Source organism: Eriocheir sinensis, chromosome 33 (assembly GCF_024679095.1).
Source record: "Eriocheir sinensis breed Jianghai 21 chromosome 33, ASM2467909v1, whole genome shotgun sequence".
Classification (NCBI taxonomy): domain Eukaryota; kingdom Metazoa; phylum Arthropoda; class Malacostraca; order Decapoda; family Varunidae; genus Eriocheir; species Eriocheir sinensis.
This window is the reverse complement of record NC_066541.1, coordinates 3,034,920-3,053,818: the sequence shown is the minus strand read 5'-3', so window position 1 is coordinate 3,053,818 and position 18,899 is coordinate 3,034,920. Positions and strand designations below refer to the sequence as shown.

At 41.7% G+C, this 18,899-nt stretch overlaps 2 protein-coding genes across 3 annotated transcripts in view; both read left to right on the top strand.

Annotated features, from left to right (window-relative positions):
• Positions 1–4,378, top strand: part of LOC127006550 (uncharacterized) — a 37,988-nt gene extending 33,610 nt beyond the window's left edge. For both annotated transcript variants that reach the window (XM_050876522.1, XM_050876523.1), the window contains exons 19-20: positions 168–311; positions 626–4,378. In XM_050876522.1, the coding sequence (XP_050732479.1) occupies positions 168–311; positions 626–897 (416 nt within the window). In that variant the 3' untranslated portion in view covers positions 898–4,378. The remainder of the gene's footprint in view (positions 1–167; positions 312–625) is intronic.
• Positions 4,379–6,047: 1,669 nt separating this feature from the next.
• LOC127006548 (uncharacterized) lies at positions 6,048–18,855 on the top strand. Its single transcript, XM_050876519.1, has 6 exons — positions 6,048–6,212; positions 7,515–7,813; positions 8,302–8,428; positions 9,902–10,007; positions 10,664–10,789; positions 11,084–18,855. The coding sequence occupies exons 1-6, from the start codon at positions 6,113–6,115 to the stop codon at positions 11,943–11,945; spliced, it is 1,620 nt and encodes a 539-aa protein (XP_050732476.1). The 5' UTR covers positions 6,048–6,112; the 3' UTR covers positions 11,946–18,855.
• The last annotated feature ends 44 nt before the right edge of the window (positions 18,856–18,899 follow it).

The window sequence follows — 18,899 nt, the reverse complement described above, 5'->3', positions numbered from 1 at the left end:
TGAGTAGTTACCCTCAGGTTGACATATAGTAGTAGACTTTGCTATTAGAGGATAGATAGAGTTAGAGGCATGTATGGTCCTTGCCCCTGTTGGCAAGTTTAGGCTGATGAGTGTGTGAGAATGAATTATACCTCTGTAACCATACTTCCCTTGATATCCCCTTCCAGTGGCCCAGGCAGGTCACTACACAGCCTTTGCCCGAAGCCCCGTCACAGGGGAGTGGCACTACTTCAATGATGACTCGGTGACAAGACAGAAGCCACGAGAAGAAGAATACTCCACATCTTACCTCCTCTTTTACCACAGACAAGGTACAGTGTCTCATTACTCTGTCTGTTGGTTGGAGGGGGTCAGTAATCACAATTTATTTGTAGTGAATAAAAATTTAAGTAATAAAATAGAATGTCATGTGTCCCTGGATTGTTATTCTTATGTATATGGAGCAGATGTTTGTCATTAGCCATTTTGAGGTCAGTGATGTTGGATTAACTTATTCTTTTGATTTGTCAATTTGTCATTTAGTGGTCAGTGATGTTGGTTTACTTTAATCTTTAGATATGTCTATTAAATTTTCTGATGTTTAAAAAGCCATCCACCCACACACTTACCTTTCCCATTTCTTCAGGCACAAATTTTGACCTTCACCTGCCTCAACATTTTGCCTTTGTGGAGAGCAGTTTGCCCAAAACTACCCCGAGGGAGGAGGAGGAGGGAGATGTTGGGTGCAGCAGCCAGGCCAGCCCCAGGGATTTTATTGGCCCCATGCCAGCCCCAGATGATGTAGCGGCTCAGGGAGCGGATGAGGGGCAGGTACAAGCACCAGTGTTCCAGATTAACAAAATAATTGACAACCTAAGTGAAGACTGTGAGGAGAAGGACAACACAATGGAGGAGTGAAGGCGTCTTCCTCAAACTAGTGAATGGTGTTGCCACATGCTATGGGTGTGATATTGGTAGTTGTGGTGTGAGGTGGACTGTTGTTGCATCATGCCAGCATATAGTGAAATTCCATTTTATTATTCTCACTGTGTCTGAGTGTGGCTTCTAATGGCCTTGCTGGTAAAAGGAAGACATTCACATGTGTTTCCTCTCTGAAACAAGGTGCTGCACAGACCTTAGGAGAAACCTGATTGATAGTAGAGAAGTTGCTCAGTTGCCCGTCACCATGGGGGACAAAGTTGAGGTGTAAGAGGATTGTTCTTGATCTGCCAGGGGTGGTGGAGGGCTTGCACATCAGGTTGGTTTTTGACTTTCAGCAAATCCTGTTAATGGTAAAGAGTTTTCCTTCTGATTTGTTTTCATTACATGTAATCCTGTTTGGTGCTCTCAGTTGGCTCCAATGATGTCAAATTCAGCCTTGCTTTGGCTGCCTCAGACCTGCTGTATACCTCCTATACCCTTTTCGAAAAGAGTGGGAGATATTTGTCCCAAAAATAGTGAAGGTTGAATCCTTTGATCATAGAAATGGGCCAAAGTCCAATCATTATGCTCTTCAGGCTCCATCAGTCACCTTACGGAATCCTGTAATGAACACCACTGAGTGCCGGGGATCGAACCTTACGTGAACCACAGTACAGGAGGAAAGGCCAAGCAGGCAGCAATGTTGGGTAAGGCTGCCCAATACCACAACTACCTTCACAATTAAACCTCTGAGGAAAAAGCTGAATCAAGAAGGGACCTTTCACTCTCCTAGATCTTCATTCCTCACCACCAGGAGAAATAAGACTGAAGCTCATAACTCAAAAGACCAAGTCCCTTTGTACTCTGAATAGTTTGTCTTGAGTTTGGCCTACACATCATCCTTGCACCAAAGTAGGTTCTTGTAAATATTCATTACAGGACATCATTATTCACCACTTGCATGATGCGGAGCCTCACATATTCCAACAGTACAGGAGTGAGAGACCAAGATGTTGATTTCACCTTATCTGCCGTTCCCCCAAAACAATGTTATGAAACCTTGGTATTGTTAGGCTTTATGCCTCTCCATAGCCCAGCAAAACTTTGGATGCATGGTTGTGAACACTGTGAGGGTATGTGGTGTGTCATTAGTTGTATGGCCCACTGGACTGGGCAACCTCTACTCCTCTGGCTGATGATTTCTGTCTCTAGTCTGGATCCCTCACCCTGCTTGGTCTGAGGGATGGGGTTATATCACAGAACTCAAGATGTAGGATAATGACATAGGAGCATGGCAGAGTCATGCCTATGTGCTACTGTTAAGCAGGAGGGGGAGTTTGTTTCAAAACCAAGGTCATAGAGCCTTGATACTTGGCCCAGTGCCTGCCCAGGGCCCAGTAAGATTAAGTAGTCATTTTGTAGTTGTGTGAATGTAAGTGTGACTGGCTGTGTTTCCCATTTTATTGGGTGATTAATTTTGTCTTTCACTGTCATACTCTTCTTGAATTAAGACCTTGTCATGTGGGAAGTGAAGTGATGGTGAAGTGGATTATCAAGGATGGTGTTTCCCAATTACTCTTATTATATTAGGGTTTACTACATGAATGTAAACTGAGTTCTGTCACAAACGGAATGTATACATATATTTATCTTGAACAATTTACTTTTTTTCACGTTTTATGAGTTTAGGGTCTCCATTTTTGTTGTTCCCTGTCATGGGCACCTTAGGTAGAGAATGTGAGCATTGAGGGGACACTGCTAGGCATATTAGGTTGGTCTGGACCACAGGCATGAAGTGACTGGTGGTCCAGAGAGGGTGAGTTTGTTCCTCTTCTGTGATAATGGGAGAACATAAGTACATCACCAGTTTGTGAAGTATTAGTTGTGTGGAGCCAGGTGAAGCTTCTACATGGCAATACTGCATCTGTATCCATAGAAGCAATGTGTAGGGATTTACTTGTCTAGTTGTGCATTCACAGTCATCAGACATATGCTAATGACACACACCAGTTAGTAGGAAAAATAAATTTCCATTTTGTTTTTAATGAAGCAAGTTTTCTGCCCTGTTCTGTACTCTTGTCTTTCACTTTGGTATTGTGGAGCTTTAATTATTTACTGAGGTAGTGCGACTCAAGTATAAATTAGGCTTAACGTGTTGGTTGGCACGTGGTGGTGTGGGGAAGGAGTGCAGGTTAGCTGGATGAAGCCCTGCCACAGCACTGCTGCTGAAGCCTTCTCATTATGGTCACTGCTAAATGATGCTGTCAACAATACCCTCAGTGAACTGCATTTGGTTCAAGAAAAGTACTCAGTGGGAGAAGTTTGTGCAATATAATCACTAGATGAAAGTATCCATGTTCAATCTCTGCTGAAATGTAATATATATTTTTATTTTTATGAAAAATTGAAGCCTTTGTGGTTTAATGTGCATAATAATTATTTATGTTTTTGACTTAAAAGTGTTTGAATATGTTGCAGGAAGTTGATGCTTTGGATGTTTTAACAATTTTTTATTGAAGTTTCACAAATACATTAGTCACTGTAGAACATTTTCACCCATCGTCCTTCACTGCAACATGTAAGTAGCCATTACCGTAGCCCTAGTCTTTTTCTTGTAACGTTGGATCTGACCAGTCACGAGACAGGACACAACTCATGGGACTGACTGATGGAGTGACGGTCTCATGGAGGTGTGTCTTCCTCCTCACCTGTGCACCTGCGGCACAGTCATCTCAGGGAATGTGTACCCTAAGCTGCCTCTCTTCCACCACAGACACTGCATCCTGTACATACTAGGCCAGCACCCCTCCCCCTCACCACCACCCAGCAAGGTCACTAGTGTTGTATAGTGTAGCACCTTAGTTCCCCCCCATAGTACAAACTTTGATTGACTCATTTCTTGTCTCGTCTTTTTGTTCTATGGTCTAAGCCAGTTGATTATCACGACAGCCTTCCCTCCTTCTCTGCTTCCCAGCCTTGATGCGGCTCTGTTGTGTGTACCTCATGCAGTGTCTCCATGCAGTTCATGTTAGCCAGTGCTTCTTGGATCGCGCTCTGAGGCATTGGCGTCCTTGAAGGCTTTCGGAGCAACCTTTGTGTCGCTTTTGTGTTGTAGTAAGTGATGTTAATACTACTGCTACTACTACTACTACTACTACTACTACTGCTACTATCATATTTATTTTGTACAGTGAGAAATGGCCGCTCATTAATTTACAGCTTTGATGATTGTAAATACTGTTTTACTACTATATTTACACTTACTGCGAAACACAATTTTTACTAGTTGTGAATCATTTAGGATCTTGTGTTAGGCATCTGGTTATTATAGAAAAGTTTAAAGAAGTTTGTCAGTGTATGAGTGTTTTGTACTTATATGCTTGACAGGATGTTTAATGTACTGATGTGATGACAGGTTGCCAAGTATAACTGTCAGGAAACCCCTTTCCAAATACACATTTCTGCTGATAAAAAAGAACAGACTATTACTTGTATCTCAGCAAACATAAGAAAGTATGTGTGTGTGTGTGTGTGTATGAGAGAGAGAGAGAGAGAGAGAGAGAGAGAGAGAGAGAGAGAGAGAGAGAGATTGTGCAGACTGGCTACTGCCATTTTTTTTCTTTTTTTCAGTAAGAGGAAATTGGCCAAGGGCCAAATGGACCGTATTGGCTATACAGGCAGCGCCACATGTGACCACTTAACTCCAAGCTGAATTTTCCATCGAGCAAGTTATAGACTAGAGTGTGTCTGAGGCTGTCTCAGGGATACACGGCCAGGATACCACCGTCGCCCCAAGCCGATGATTACACACACTTCACTCCCACCCGATTTCATTTTTTTTTTTTTTTTTTTTCCATATCAAATAGTAGAGTTAGGAAATCGGGTAGGAGTAAAGTGTGTGTAGTCATTGGCTTGGAGCGGTGGCGGCACCAAGGCCTTGTATCATATGGAGGCAGCCTTAGACGCACTCTAATACATAATTTGAGTTCTTTGGAAGTACTGCTTTGACAGTTCACTGAGTGGCCACGTGTGGCGCTGCCTGTATAGCCAATACGGTCCATTATAACAAAATAAAGAAGAAAGAAAAGCAAGATTACCAGGTTGAGGATGAAGTCCCCAGGCATTAATTACTTATTGAGGTGTAAAAGCGTGCTACACTGACCACTGAAGGTGAAGTTACGGGATAGTTATTTATAAAAGATTGCCGCTGTGTCTACCAAACGCGGCATTACGGGAGGGCCATGACGCAAGAGGCGATAAGAGGTTTGTTTGATCTAACTCTTGCGTCGCTGACGGAAAATTCATTAATTATGAGTTATAGTTTTGAGTATTAGGTGGAAAATTACCATTATTATTTTAACTCATGACATTTACAACTTTACAGACTACGAGTGAGATTTATGAGGCTACATTTCACAAATTTACTTTTTATATTTGGTCCATTACTATCGTAAATATCAGTTGATTATATATATATATATATATATATATATATATATATATATATATATATATATATCTATATATATATATATATATATATATATATATATATATATCATGTAGAGCCTTCGAACCAGTCTACGTGCCCCCAGACTGGTCCTGTATGCGAGGCCCAACTTTCTAGGAATCCACTCGTCTGCTGTGTTCTGCGTCATTTCCCGTCGCTTTCATCTTAACTAAGGAATTTGCGTCATCTTTCTCATACTATGGCATTTTTTTGCGTCGCCTGATGTACGCGTGCCCCATATGCAGAATACTCGCAAGACGATGACCATGAAGAGTTATCCACATAAATTATAAAAAGACCTTCACGAGATCCTGTACGGATTTCTCAAGAAAGTTTCGCAATAACGATTATTTGAATATACTGAGTTATAAAGTGCCTAGTTTTGTCATTTGATCTACCTTAGTAAAAATTCTAAGGTATCCGTAGACTTAATTACTTGGACGTTTATAATGAAGTAAAATACATAAAGGCTGTGTGGATGGCAGCTGGGAGCGTCGACCCAGCCACTACCTCAGATGTCAGTGTAGCATCCATCGTCTTATATATAGGAAAGGACTTAATAAAATATACAATTTCCTTCATACAATAACTCCTGTTTTATATTTTCTTTTGATTTGTGATATTTACTTATATTTGATAAAACAGAAGCAAGAGACGGAACATCATTCCAAGAGACGATGGACATTTGGCAAACAGCTGATTATGGCAGTCTTCCTGGTAAACCACTGCAAGTTTAATGGCTGTGGATTGTCCTTTCCTAACCTTCTAGAGCTCATCCAGCACATCGAGGACACACATATAGGTACGGCGTGCACGTGTATATATCATCACAGGCCCAGCGTGGTCCCTCAGTGACGGGCAGTGGAGTGAGGCAGTGGCGGCCCCTCCCGACCCTTTCCTGGGGTTTGTTTACATTGACTCAGAAAATGGGTTACGCCCCTTATTACCCCTTCACCTGTATTATTGCTTCCATTACCCATTTCAGGTGCATGTATGTCACCTGTATGTCAAAGTCATGTATTGTGACGTATTTGAGTGCCCAGTATACGTGCGGCAATGTTTTATTACTAGTAAAATAATATCTCCAATTGGCGTCGCGCCGAGTTATTGCGACTTGGTATTATTTTTGTTACCTGAGGCGGCCAGGAGAGTCGCACCCAGTGTTGGCATATGTAGTTAGCGTAAGTGTTGCGTGAGTGTGGCGGCGGCGTGGGTGTGGGTGCTGAAGGCGGCGTTGGCGGGAGTAACGGGACACTGGCGGTGCACTGACCTTCGCCGCCTCCGGGACTGACCTCCTCACCCCTACTCATGCCATTCTTCTGGTCTGCCTTGTCTGCCTTCACTCACTGCAGCATTAATCTATATTAAGGCACAATATGAACCATGATAAGTGCCTGATGGGTTGTTCTTAGAAATGGCTGGCTTCAAAAGTGTAAATAGTACTGAAAATGGTCTGTGGTAAACATTTACAGTAAGAGAGTCTACATGTTGCTTTTCAGGAGCATAATGAACAATATTTCAAATTAAAAACATTAGGGTCAAAAGATGAACATAAAAGTTGATACAAGAAATAGCCTACATGACATTCATCATTGTAGGTCATTTATATTATTTGAAATTAGTCTGGAGAATGATAAGTCTTTAAGTATGATTACCCAAACATCTTTATATACATTTCTCAGAATGGTGAATTGCATGCGATTACATAGAGGAGGTCTTTAAGTGACTAAAGATACTCAACATTGGCGATAACATAAGGTTCATAATGTGTAGGCATCAAAGAACTGATTTTAGTCGTATTATATTCAAATAAAAAAGGAATGAGATGGTTAAACACCATAACTCTGGCTTTGGGAGAGTACAGAAGGCTCTGCAGCCTTGTGTTAGGTTAAAGATTGTTAAAGACATCAAGAAAAGTTGAGTAGATTCCAAAATAGCTGATACCAAGCTGCAATGCACTGGCAATATTTTCTTTACAATATTGGAAATTTCTGCAGGTCAAAATATGATTGATGCATGTTAGTAAAAGATGTCTGACAAATCTAGACTATACAAAAAGCACTTCAGCACCACCAAATGTGACAGCAGACTTCTCTGCCACCAGAAACCATCACAGACCCAGCCAAGGAAGCCGTGCAGGAGACTCAGCAGCCGTCATGCCTCCCACTCTCGACAGTGCTAAGGTTTTTCAGCCCCGGTGCCCCCAGAACCCTATCCAGGAAGCACCCCCTCAGCAGCAAGGCTCTTGGTGGCCCCCTAACCAAGGTACAGAAGCTCTCTCACACCAAAAATGCTTCTTCATCTTATAGCAAAACCACAAATGGCAAGTCTCCGCCCTCCAGCCACTCCCCCACCTCAGGGACGGCACTCCACCTCACCTCCACCCTCATCTCCTCGGCAAAGGTTAGTTGTGTGTGATGTGCTTAATTTACCTCAGTGCATGGAAATATAACTTTTTGCATACTGTGACATCATGATTGTTTGCTGCTTTATGTTCAGGAGACTTGTCAGAGGCAAAAGTTGTGTCAGGCATTGTTGTCAAATAATTGTATAGTTACTTTTAATATGCTGAGTCATATGTTTGCAGTTATAATGAAATGAGGGATTGACTTTACAGGAGTTCAGGTAGTGAATAAAAAAGATAATATGTGACAATCTCATTTTAAGTTATTGATTTTTTGATATTTACGTATTTATGATGAGAGCTTTAAGTGGTGAAGAAACAAATTTTTAAAAGATGTTATGAATGATTTTAAGTAAAAGATAAGGTAAGTAAAATGGTAAGGCAGAGTAGAAACAGAAAAACCAAATTGTCTATAGTGTAGGTGGAGATGATATGTTTTACAAGGCCAGTACTACTGAGTTGGTGAAGGGCAAACCACTCATTCTAGCCAAGCGTCGTCTCGAGTCTGGCCAGCTCGAACGGCAGAGGCTCAAGCATTGGAGGCTCCAGCGTGGGCACCCCGTCCTCCACTCGTGAGAGCACTCCTGTCAGCGCTGTCAGTAACAGCCCCCCAGGTCGGTCAGGCGGCACACATTGATTTCTCTAATGCATCCTCAAGCTGTGCAGAGAAGCTGTGGTCTATAAGAGTCCTACAGCTGCCTGATCTCTCCTGTCCCTTCTAGTGTAGTGACAGGCAGGGGGTGCCCTTGTGGACCCCCCTGCACACTGTCTGAACCCTGGGTGTTGGTGGAACATACTATGTACTAAGTTAATGGGAAAGTTTGAAACCATTTCCAGCCATTCAGTATGCTGAGTAACCATATAAGAGTAAGATTATGACAGCTAAGTAGTCAAGGGTGCTTTGCTTGATACATGTGATGGTGCATTATAATATAGTCATCTAATACAGTGTTGTCCAAAGAGTAAAAAGGTAATGATCAAACAGAAAATATTTTTCATGCTATAATGTCATCTGCCATTTAAATGGACGGCTTTGAAGGGTGTGTTTAGCTGTACACTCACATTTATTATTAGGAAACATTACAAAAAGTCCAAAAGTTCAATTTGTCAAGTTTTGGAGTTGTCTAAAATGTCTTTTGAATCAACTCTGTGAGGCTTCTTTCCCAGTTATCAAGTCAAGACAGAGAGAAAGCCAGGAACAAAGCCTAATAACTGCAGTTTTCACTATCTTATAGTGACAAAAATAATCAGTGAACATCAACATAACATTTAACAGTGAGGTTGAAGTAAGCTTCAAATGTTTTGTTTTAGTTTGTTAGCCTTTTATCATAATATTGCATAATATTCAGTATTTAATAGCTCAGTATTATTTTATTGATTGGCTTTTCAAATAATGATCTTCATTTCGACTGATTATATGTGTAGCCTACTTGATGCTAAAATAAGTTGAGAAGGGGTACAGTAGGGAAAATATGTTTGGACAACACTGATCTGATACTCTTTGCGACCATATATATATATATATATATATATATATATATATATATATATATATATATATATATATATATATATATATATATATATATATATATATATATATATATATATATATATATATATATATATATATATAAATAGTATTCAGGTGAGGACATAATATTTTGTTTATGGGAAGTTGGTTGAAGAAATTTTGTCCTCGATATTCTATAGATTATAATGGGGCATGCCAGAAGCTTTGAACACAATTCACACAGTGAAGGGTGCAGCCAATATTTTCTGCTGCATGTTCATACATCACTATGCAATTTCATATGTAATATAGTTATACAAGGCAAACAACCTTTTCACAGTATATTCATCAGTGACCAACACAGAGACTGTCTTTCCTGGGTTAAGTTCTTTCTCTGTTAGGAAACAAGTTTTGTCCACCAACATCATTTTTCTTTACTGATCACTTAGCACCTCCTGTGAATATTATGACATACCCTTAATGAACCTAGATCCTGCCTGCTGCTCAGGCCACTCACCCTTGCCTGTGTGGTATCCTGCTAACCTGTGGCCTCAGTGAACACATGTCATTGCAGTGAGTGATGGTGAGGAGACACTTCAGAGTGAGAATGAGGACAGCAATGACTCATGGACCACGCAAGACGAAATCCCTGCAGAGCTGATCATTAAGCTGGCCAGCAAGTAAGTGCTTGGCTGAGATATTGTTCGACAATTTTTTCTTCACTCATTGGGTTTGAAATGAGTAAATTACCACGTATATCTAAATTGTTCTCAAGATTGTGCTCCTGACCTCCCTATATAGAATTAGTGGTGAGTGTTCTCTTCATTTCAGAGCTTCAGTAAGCAGTTGTCGCAGTGCGGACATATTAATCACATTTGCTTAATCTTGCCACTCTTTTTACCCTTGGCACCTTAATTGCTATACGCCTCCATGGTTTAGTGGTCAGCGTGCCTGGATTCTACTCCACGGGCCTGGGTTTGAATCCCGGCCTGGGCAGTCGATGTACAGCTCACCCAGCTGTTCATCCTTCCTCTCGGGCTGGTCAATAAATGGGTACCTGGGGAAACCTGGGGAAGGTAAACTGTGATAACCCGGATGTCACACTGGCCCTGTGTCCTGGGGTAATGGGCTCCCTCCCACCACAGGCTCAAGGGCCAGTGTCACGGAGATGAGCACCAAGGCCATGCACTGCTACAGCGTATGCCCCCAACTTTATTTTACTTTACCTTAATTGCTATGATAAGTAACAATCAGTTGCTTGATTTTTATTATGTACCTCATCACTTCAGTATTGCAGGGTATATAATCACAGCAGTTAAAGTAAATTCTCTCTCAGAGGCCACACTGGCAGCAACAATGAGGACAAGCCTTACGTCTGCCCTGTGGTGGGGTGTCGGAAGAGGTACAAAAATATAAATGGAATAAAATACCATGCCAAGAATGCACATAAGAAAGACAGCAAGTGAGTGGAATGATTTACTAGCATTGTCCAAGTGTTTTTATCTAAACGAGAAAGTATGTTATTTTTGAAAGACAGTAAATATTGGTTTTATCTACTAGAAATGCCCATCAAATCTTGAGATTTTTGGGCAAAGTCCTTATTTATGTGCAGCAGGCTGTTTGCTGTTAAAAATCATGAATTAATAACAATTTTATTTAATAGTAATTTCAGTATCTTGTCACCTGTTGATGCTAGCATATATAGAACTGATTATTTACCCCCAAAAGTTGAGTCCAAGATGTAAAACTGTTACAGAGTGAGGAAGCCATACCGGTGCTACTGTGGTAAGAGTTACTGCACCAATCAAGGCCTCAAGAACCACTGTGCCCACACCCACAAGAGCGAGAACATGACAGCCGTCACCACCAACACAGGAGAGGTGCTGCAGGTGCCTGCCACCCAACTGTCCTCCACCACCAAAACAGCAGTCACTCGGTCCTCAGAGAGTGATGGAACTCTTGTTGAAATGAGTGGGAATGGCTCAAGCCCTGGCCAGATCACTGTTACAGGACAGATCATCAAAGGAGGCTCGACTGTGGCCTCGAAAGGTGCTGCCACTACCACCACCACCATCTCCAGCATTAACTTGACAGGCCTCATTGCAGCCAGTGGAGGAAAGATTGCCCTTAAGGCTCTCCCTAATGGTCAACTGCTTTTCTCTCAGCCCCTCGAGGGAAAGATTGCTGCACTAGTGAAGTCTGATCCAGACCGTGATCCCTGCAGTGAGGACGGGAAAGGAAGTCTTGTTCAGCTCAAGACTGATGGAATGCAGCCGCTGGAACTCAGCAAACTCCTCCAGGGTAGTGTCAAATCCTCCCAGCACCAATTAGCTGTGACTACCTCCACCATCTCAGTGGCCATCCCAGCAAGCACACTGAACTCTCTCAAACATTCTCAGAGGATGGGGCTTGCTTCCTCTGCCATGCTGGCTAGGGCACTCAAGAGCCAGCTTACCTCTGCCCCTGCCAACCTGCCTTCATTGCTGGGATCAGTGGAAGGCCAGAGAGAGGGTGGAGTGGTGGGAGGACAGAGTGTTATTCTAGGGGTGACTATGGAGGAAGGCACTCTGCTGGACAATGGTGATGGCACACTATCTGAACTGTCTGTTATTGAGTAGAGTGAGAGCCACAATGGGAAGGATGCTGGTGGGTAGTGTGTGTGATGAAGTGTATTGCAATTGGGCATGTATGACAGTAAGAGGAGAGCTTCATTATCTTAGACTTGGCTGCACTGGATGCAGGGAGCTCTCAGGGACAGTAACCATGGACTAGACTAGTGGTGGGTAGGGGAGGAGGAGTTGAACACAAGAGATGGCCCCACTCCTTAGTTTTGCATAATATCTAGTCCAGTCTGAATATCAAATAAGAAGCCTTAGAACATTACATTGTTTCACAGCTTCCTCAGCCTATTTTATCATAGGTGTTGTGTCTTGTAAACACTTTGGGTCACACAGTAAGTGTTCTCCACTAGGAGCTCTACAGTACCTGGAAATTCACTATTATCTCCATCCACATTTTGCATGTAAGTATACAGTTGTATTAATCATTAGAGGATGTTTTGTACCATACATGTAAATACTGTCCATTTAGAGTAATTTACACCATGTTGAGTGTCTTAGTCGTAGCAAGCATTAGACAGTGAAGCTAAGGCAGTGAATGAGTACTTGATATGCATTCCAATAAGTTGTACTTCTGTTAGGGAAAAATGTGGCTGCAAATGATGTTTACATCAATATTTTGGGCGTGTGAGACTAGTAGTGTCTTGTCTTATGTTTATCAGTTCACAGCTTTATGTGGTAAAGAAGATTACAGTACCCTCCCGAGTTTAGCACTTGCTTCGTTCCGAAGGGATAGTGCTAAACTCGAGGATCGCGAAACTCTGGGTATTGAAAACACTGAAAAAGCGCTTATTTGTTCCGACCCGTGGAGAAGCTGACTATTTTTCCCACTTTACTCCCTTGTTATCTTAAAATATGTACCTTGAAAAAAGGAAGAAAATGGGAAGAGAGAACGGGTCGTTTGAAGTCACAGTTGTTAAGGCGGCTGCCTTGCGATTGGCTGAGTTCTGAAAACACGTTTGTGATTCGCTGGGAGTCCGATGATGTCATTGCCGGCGCTCACTCAATCAGTGGCCTCACTGCCGTAACCCGTACCGTGTCATCTTTTGTCATAGAGAGGGGTCATGCCATGTTGCACTTAAAATGTAAAAAAAATTACAAATTATTTCATACATATTTTTTATATGTGAGGAATGGAAGCGCGGCTACACTAGAGTGTTCATCCTCTTATTTTTCTCTGTCTCAAAGCTAACGATGTCATACCAGGAAAGGGAAATTTATCTTAAAATTTTTTAGAGCCTATATTCTTTCCATTATAAACACTTTTCACAACCCTAAAGTGTGAGTTAATGTATAAGTACTTCTTTACATCACAAAAACCTAAAAAAATTAACAGGAATTGTAAGTACAAGAAATGGTTGGATGCGCATCAGGCAACACCACTCACTTCAAGGCCGTGTGTACTACAACCGTAGTTCTCAAAGCTCAACATAATACTATGAAGCTTCCGACGATCAGTTTTCATTTCTGATTACTCTGAACCGTAATTTACAATTCCACATGCCTTACTGATTGTAGAATCAAGGAGTAATTACCTAGAAGAAAGTAACTTACCTTCTTGTATAATGATTTTTGTTGGTATGCAGACAAATGTACAGAAAGGCCCTTTAGCATCCATTTAAAAATACGAAGACTTGTCAAATTATTCCTCTTTACTGTCAATGAACAATGTTACATACACAAACAAAAATAAAGGGCATATAATCCTTCAAAAGAGCTTGCATATATATACGTACTAAATACTTCCCTAAGAGGTACATACATGTACGTAGTAAACACTGTATGGGTTAAGGCAGTGTCACACTGGCCGTTTTCCTCCAACTCGCGCCCAACTGGGAGCGAGTTGTCGGCTGTCCGTAAGCTGGTGTCACACCGCCTTTTTTTCCTCCCACCACGTTGGTGGCAGCTAGGCTAACCAGCAACTCCAACTTTTCCGGGTGTGCGTCACACACGGCCAAGGTCAGTTGGCCGTATCCACATCCACAATGTAAACAAAGCGCTTGCCCTGTATCAACATGGCGTCATCTGCTAAAGTAAGGGCTGTCGTGGCTTGTGCTGCCGTTACCCAAGTTATGGACTTGTTGCTGCAGTTAAATAGAAAGAAGAAGCAGTTGTGGGTGTGGCGTGCCTGTGGTTCCTCTGTGCCAGTTCTCATTTTTACCACTGTGTGTGCGTGGCCAACCCACCCATCTAGACTCCGACCACATAAATACGTGGATCGAGTAACAACAAACACACACACACACACACACACACACACACACGACTCATCAGGAACCATGGCAGATGTTTCTGACAAACGGAAATGATTTCTCCATTTCCTAGAGTGTGTTAGAACTTATTTGGTGAATGGTTCTTACAAACCAAACATTCCCAACGGCAAGAAGAGAGCAATGTTAAAGACGACTGCTCTCTTCTTCCCAAGAGTTAGGTTTTGTTCATGTGAGTCACTCACCCTATACATTCTAGCACACTCAAAGAAATGGTGAAATAATTTCTGTTTATCAGAAACATCTGCCATGGTTCATGACGAGTCTGGTGTATGCGTGCGTGTGTGTGTGTGTGTGTGTTCGTTGTTACTCGATCCACATGTTTATGTGGTCAGAGTCTAGATGGGTGGGTTGGCCGCACACGCGCAGTGGTGAAAATGAGAACTTCTGGCACAGAGGAACCACAGGCAACCCACATCCACAACCACTTCTTCTATTTAACTGCAGCAACAAGTCCGTAACTTGGGTAGCGGCTTGTGGCAGCACAAGCTGCAACAGCCTTTACTTTAGCAAACGACGCCATGTCAATATAGGGCAAGTGCTTTGTTTATGTTGTAGATGTGGATACGGGCAACCAACCTTGGCCGTGTGTGATGCACACCCTGAAAAGTTGGAGTTGCCGGTTGCCCTAGCTGCCGCCAACGCGGTGGGAGGAAAAAGGCCCAGTGTGACACCAGCTTACGGACAACCGACAACTTGCTCCCGATTGGGTGTACAGGCGTTGCCTGTAGCCCCAACGGTTGGAGGAAAATGGTCAGTGTGACACCGCCTTAAGGCGGTGAAGCCGCTGATTGGGTGAACGCCAGCGATGACGTCATCGGACTCCCAACGAATCACAAGCGTGTTTTCAGAACTGTCAGCCAATCGTAAGGCAGCCACTTTCAACTGCAGCTTCAAAACGACCCATTCTCTCTACCCATTTTCTTAATTTTTCCAAGGTATGTATTTTGAGACTACTTGGACAGGAGTTCCCCAACTCTGGGGGAATTCTGGCTTCATCATATAATACGTCTCTCTCTTGACCATAGCCCCAATGTTTGGAGGAAAACGGCAAGTGTGACAGTACCTTTTAAGGCAGCGCATATGACGCCGATGGTGAGTAGATGTGACCCGTACACATCAAAGCAGCGCGAAACTCAGGGTGATAATGTGCGAAAGTCGGGATGGTAAGAATTTAGGACTAACCGTGAGACTCGAGGATCACGAAACTCGGGAGGGTACTGTAGTATACTGATGGCAATGAGTGTGTTCAGTACTGAATGGTGATTGTGACAGGAGTCAGTAGTGCATCCTTGGTATGGGCTACTGTCCTGTCAGCCTCTTTGTTGGTGGCTGCTGCACTGGAGGCTGGCTGAAAAGCAGGTGTGTGTGTGTGTGTGTGTGTGTGTGTGTGTGTGTGTGTGTGTGTGTGTGTGTGTGTGTGTGTGTGTGTGTGTGTGTGTGTGTGTATTTTACCACCACCATGGTTTGATCACGAGTTAGACTTGCAATCACCAGCAAGTACCCTCCTGATTAGAGCAAGGCTCATTAATCAATTTCTGGGTACTGCCAGGACCTCACACACCACACACCCCATCCCCATTGCTCAAGGGGGGACAGTGACCACTCCTAGTAAGTGGAAAAATCTCGGCCTGAGCGGGACTCTAACCTCTGCCTGCCATGCCATGAAGCCTGGCAGCGCAGCGCTTTAACCGACTGAGCTATCTGAATGGTGTGCATGTGTCCGTGTGTATGTGAGAGTTTGTGTGCTATGTCTGTGTATGCCTTCTTTTCCAGATTTATCAAAGGTTCATGGATACAGTGAGCAATAAGTTTGTCTTGTTGCTCAGAATGTCAGTGTTTGGAGTAGCTGTCTCATTTCAGTGTGTATCTGTAGGGTATGTGCTTGTTGATACAAAACTTATTTGTGAGTCATGTCAGTGAATTGGTGTTTCATGGGTAACTGGTAGTGATAAGACAGTTTTTTTTAGATATAATTAAAACTGAAAAGAGGTCGTAACTGCATAATTTATTCAACTTTAGTGTGAAATAGAAAATGGAAATAGAAAACATGTTTTGTAATAATGAAACAAAATATTGAGGAGGTGAAAGACTTGCCTTGTCTGTTACAGGGTATGTAGATATTGCTAATGGCTAGGCACAGAATGCCACATAGCCAAGTGTATATCTGGTGTGTTCAGTCTTATTGTAAGTGTTATAGTCTAGGGGTTAAGACTATTGTGTCATTCTCCAGTGGCAAGTATTTTTCCCTGGACAGGAGGGCAAGCTAGTACGAGGCCCGAAACTGCTGAATAACTTATATACCTGTGTGCCTTAGTGAGCTTTTGAGTTACCACAGCTATCATTATGCTTCTCACATGTCTCCTCAATTGACCAACAACCATTTCTATCACTGCAAGGTTATCAGGCCCTGCAGTAAGCTCTTCTGTGACGATTAGCTCACATGTGCTAGGTGTTAGGCTCTATAGTCTATCGACTCTAACATGAGCCCTGTGGCTTGGCCTGGGGAAACCCCCATTGTTTACACAGCTAGCGATGACCTGCGCATGGTGATGTCTCACTGTTAGTCTGTACATTGTCTATTTATAGAATATATATATATATATATATATATATATATATATATATATATATATATATATATATATATATATATATATATATATATATATATATATATATAATACAACTGCATGGTGTTATGAATGGCTTGGGATTTGAGGAAAAGACGACTCTGTAAACTTTTCATTTCACTTGGCAACGTTGCCGCCTGAGGGACCTTGGCAACAGGCGCCAGGCTGAACCAATCACCCTTCCGCCACCATGGAAGACTCGCGTAGGTCTCACTCTCGTGTCCTGCACAGCCAAGCAAAAGAGATTATATATAATGTAAATAAGAGAGAGAGAGAGAGAGATGTGGCAGCAGCACGGTCTCCCTGAGCTGCTCCTGAAGGCTCAAGATGGAGTCGATAGAGTATAGTTGGGATCTTCACCAATAACGTGATGCCACGTAATGTATTTTCCGCTCATACAAATGTACACAAACTTGGCTCACAAATGATCAAGATTTGTTCTGCTCGACTTATGTTGTCATGTGTGTCTTTCTATTGTTGTTGTTGTTTTAGGTGTTTTATATCTGTACATACCTTGTTTACCTTGTATATGAAGAGTTTATGTAAATCTAGAGTCTTTACCAATACTTTGTTAATGACAAAATACATTTAAGAGTATATGCACTCACAATATGATGTGGTTTTAAGAAATTTTATTTTTAAAATAGACTTCCTTGGTGATATGTGTAACTCAGGCTTTTTAGTACATCTTTTTATATTCTTGTTATATTTTAGTACTACTGCAGTATTATCTTAAATATTTAAGCCTTAATAATATTTCATCTTCATATTAATTGCCTGTAAGAATGGGTCTACTCACATAATTTAAAAATTTCATCCAATATATATTTATGTATTCCTTTGTTACACATTGAACCTGCTTACTTTTTAAAATCTTTCCAAATGGACATACTCCAGGTGGCAGTAAAAGTGAAAGTGTGTTTTCCTGATTCTTCCTTCACAGTTAATGTTAGATAAATCACAGGTTAGAGTCCTTCCTTCTGGGCAACATTTTATATCATTGACTTCTGAACTTAATACAGCACACTGTTTTGGAACAAGTAATCTTGTGTAAGCAGAACAAAATCAGTGTTTTACGCTTTGATTTTACAGTTTAATGATTATGAGATTTGTAGAGAAGGGAGAGTTTAAGCCAGTGAGTGTACCTGCCCAAGGGTTGGCACATTTGTGAGGTGTGACTGAACCTTTGGAACACCTGCTTGGGGTGTAGGAGCTGCCAGGCCACAAAGTGGGTGTTTGCAGATGTCTTGTGCCAAAGATATACTTTCTTGCCATGATATTCCTATGATAGGTAATATTTCTTCCATAGTGTATTTTATATCATGATTTTCTTCATATTTATCTCTATGTATCTGAATAGTGAAAATGGTATTCACATTTGCTGTGCCTGATAGATTACATGACAAACTGATGCTCCACATACTTCTTTATATCATGGCCTGCTATTCCTTATTTGTGTAATAAATTCAACTATTCAAGTCACAGTATCAAATTTGTTGGCATGGACTTTTTAGATGATTATTATCAGCAACATTAATGGTATATATATGGTTGACAGAGGTGTTAAACTTGGAGTGGACTGTTAAGTGTTGGCAAGGTCTGTGACCGTACTGTAATACCTGTTGCCATCCATTTGTAACAGTTGTTTTGTAAGAGTCAATGATGCATGCTGTCAGGCAGAGTGGGACACTTGAGGCTAGCAAGAGACACAATGGGATGTGCTATGACAGGTATGGTGTGTGTCCAGTGTCGTAATTATCTCAGACCAGTGCCAGGTGTTGGGTGTTGTTGCTCAGAACTTTGTGTAGTGTAGGGACATCTTTCCCTGCTACCAACTCTTGTAATGTTATTTTTGTTATGTTTATTTGTTCTATTTAATAGTTATTGTTAATTTAGTAACATTCTTGGTTCTAGTCATTCTTATGTGTATGGCTTTAATGTTTAATATTCTTGTTTGAAATAATTTCCATGTGGTATTAAGATTCTTTAAATAAAAAACACAATTTCTCATGTATCTTAATCTCACTTCCATCCCGCAGTGTAATTTAACA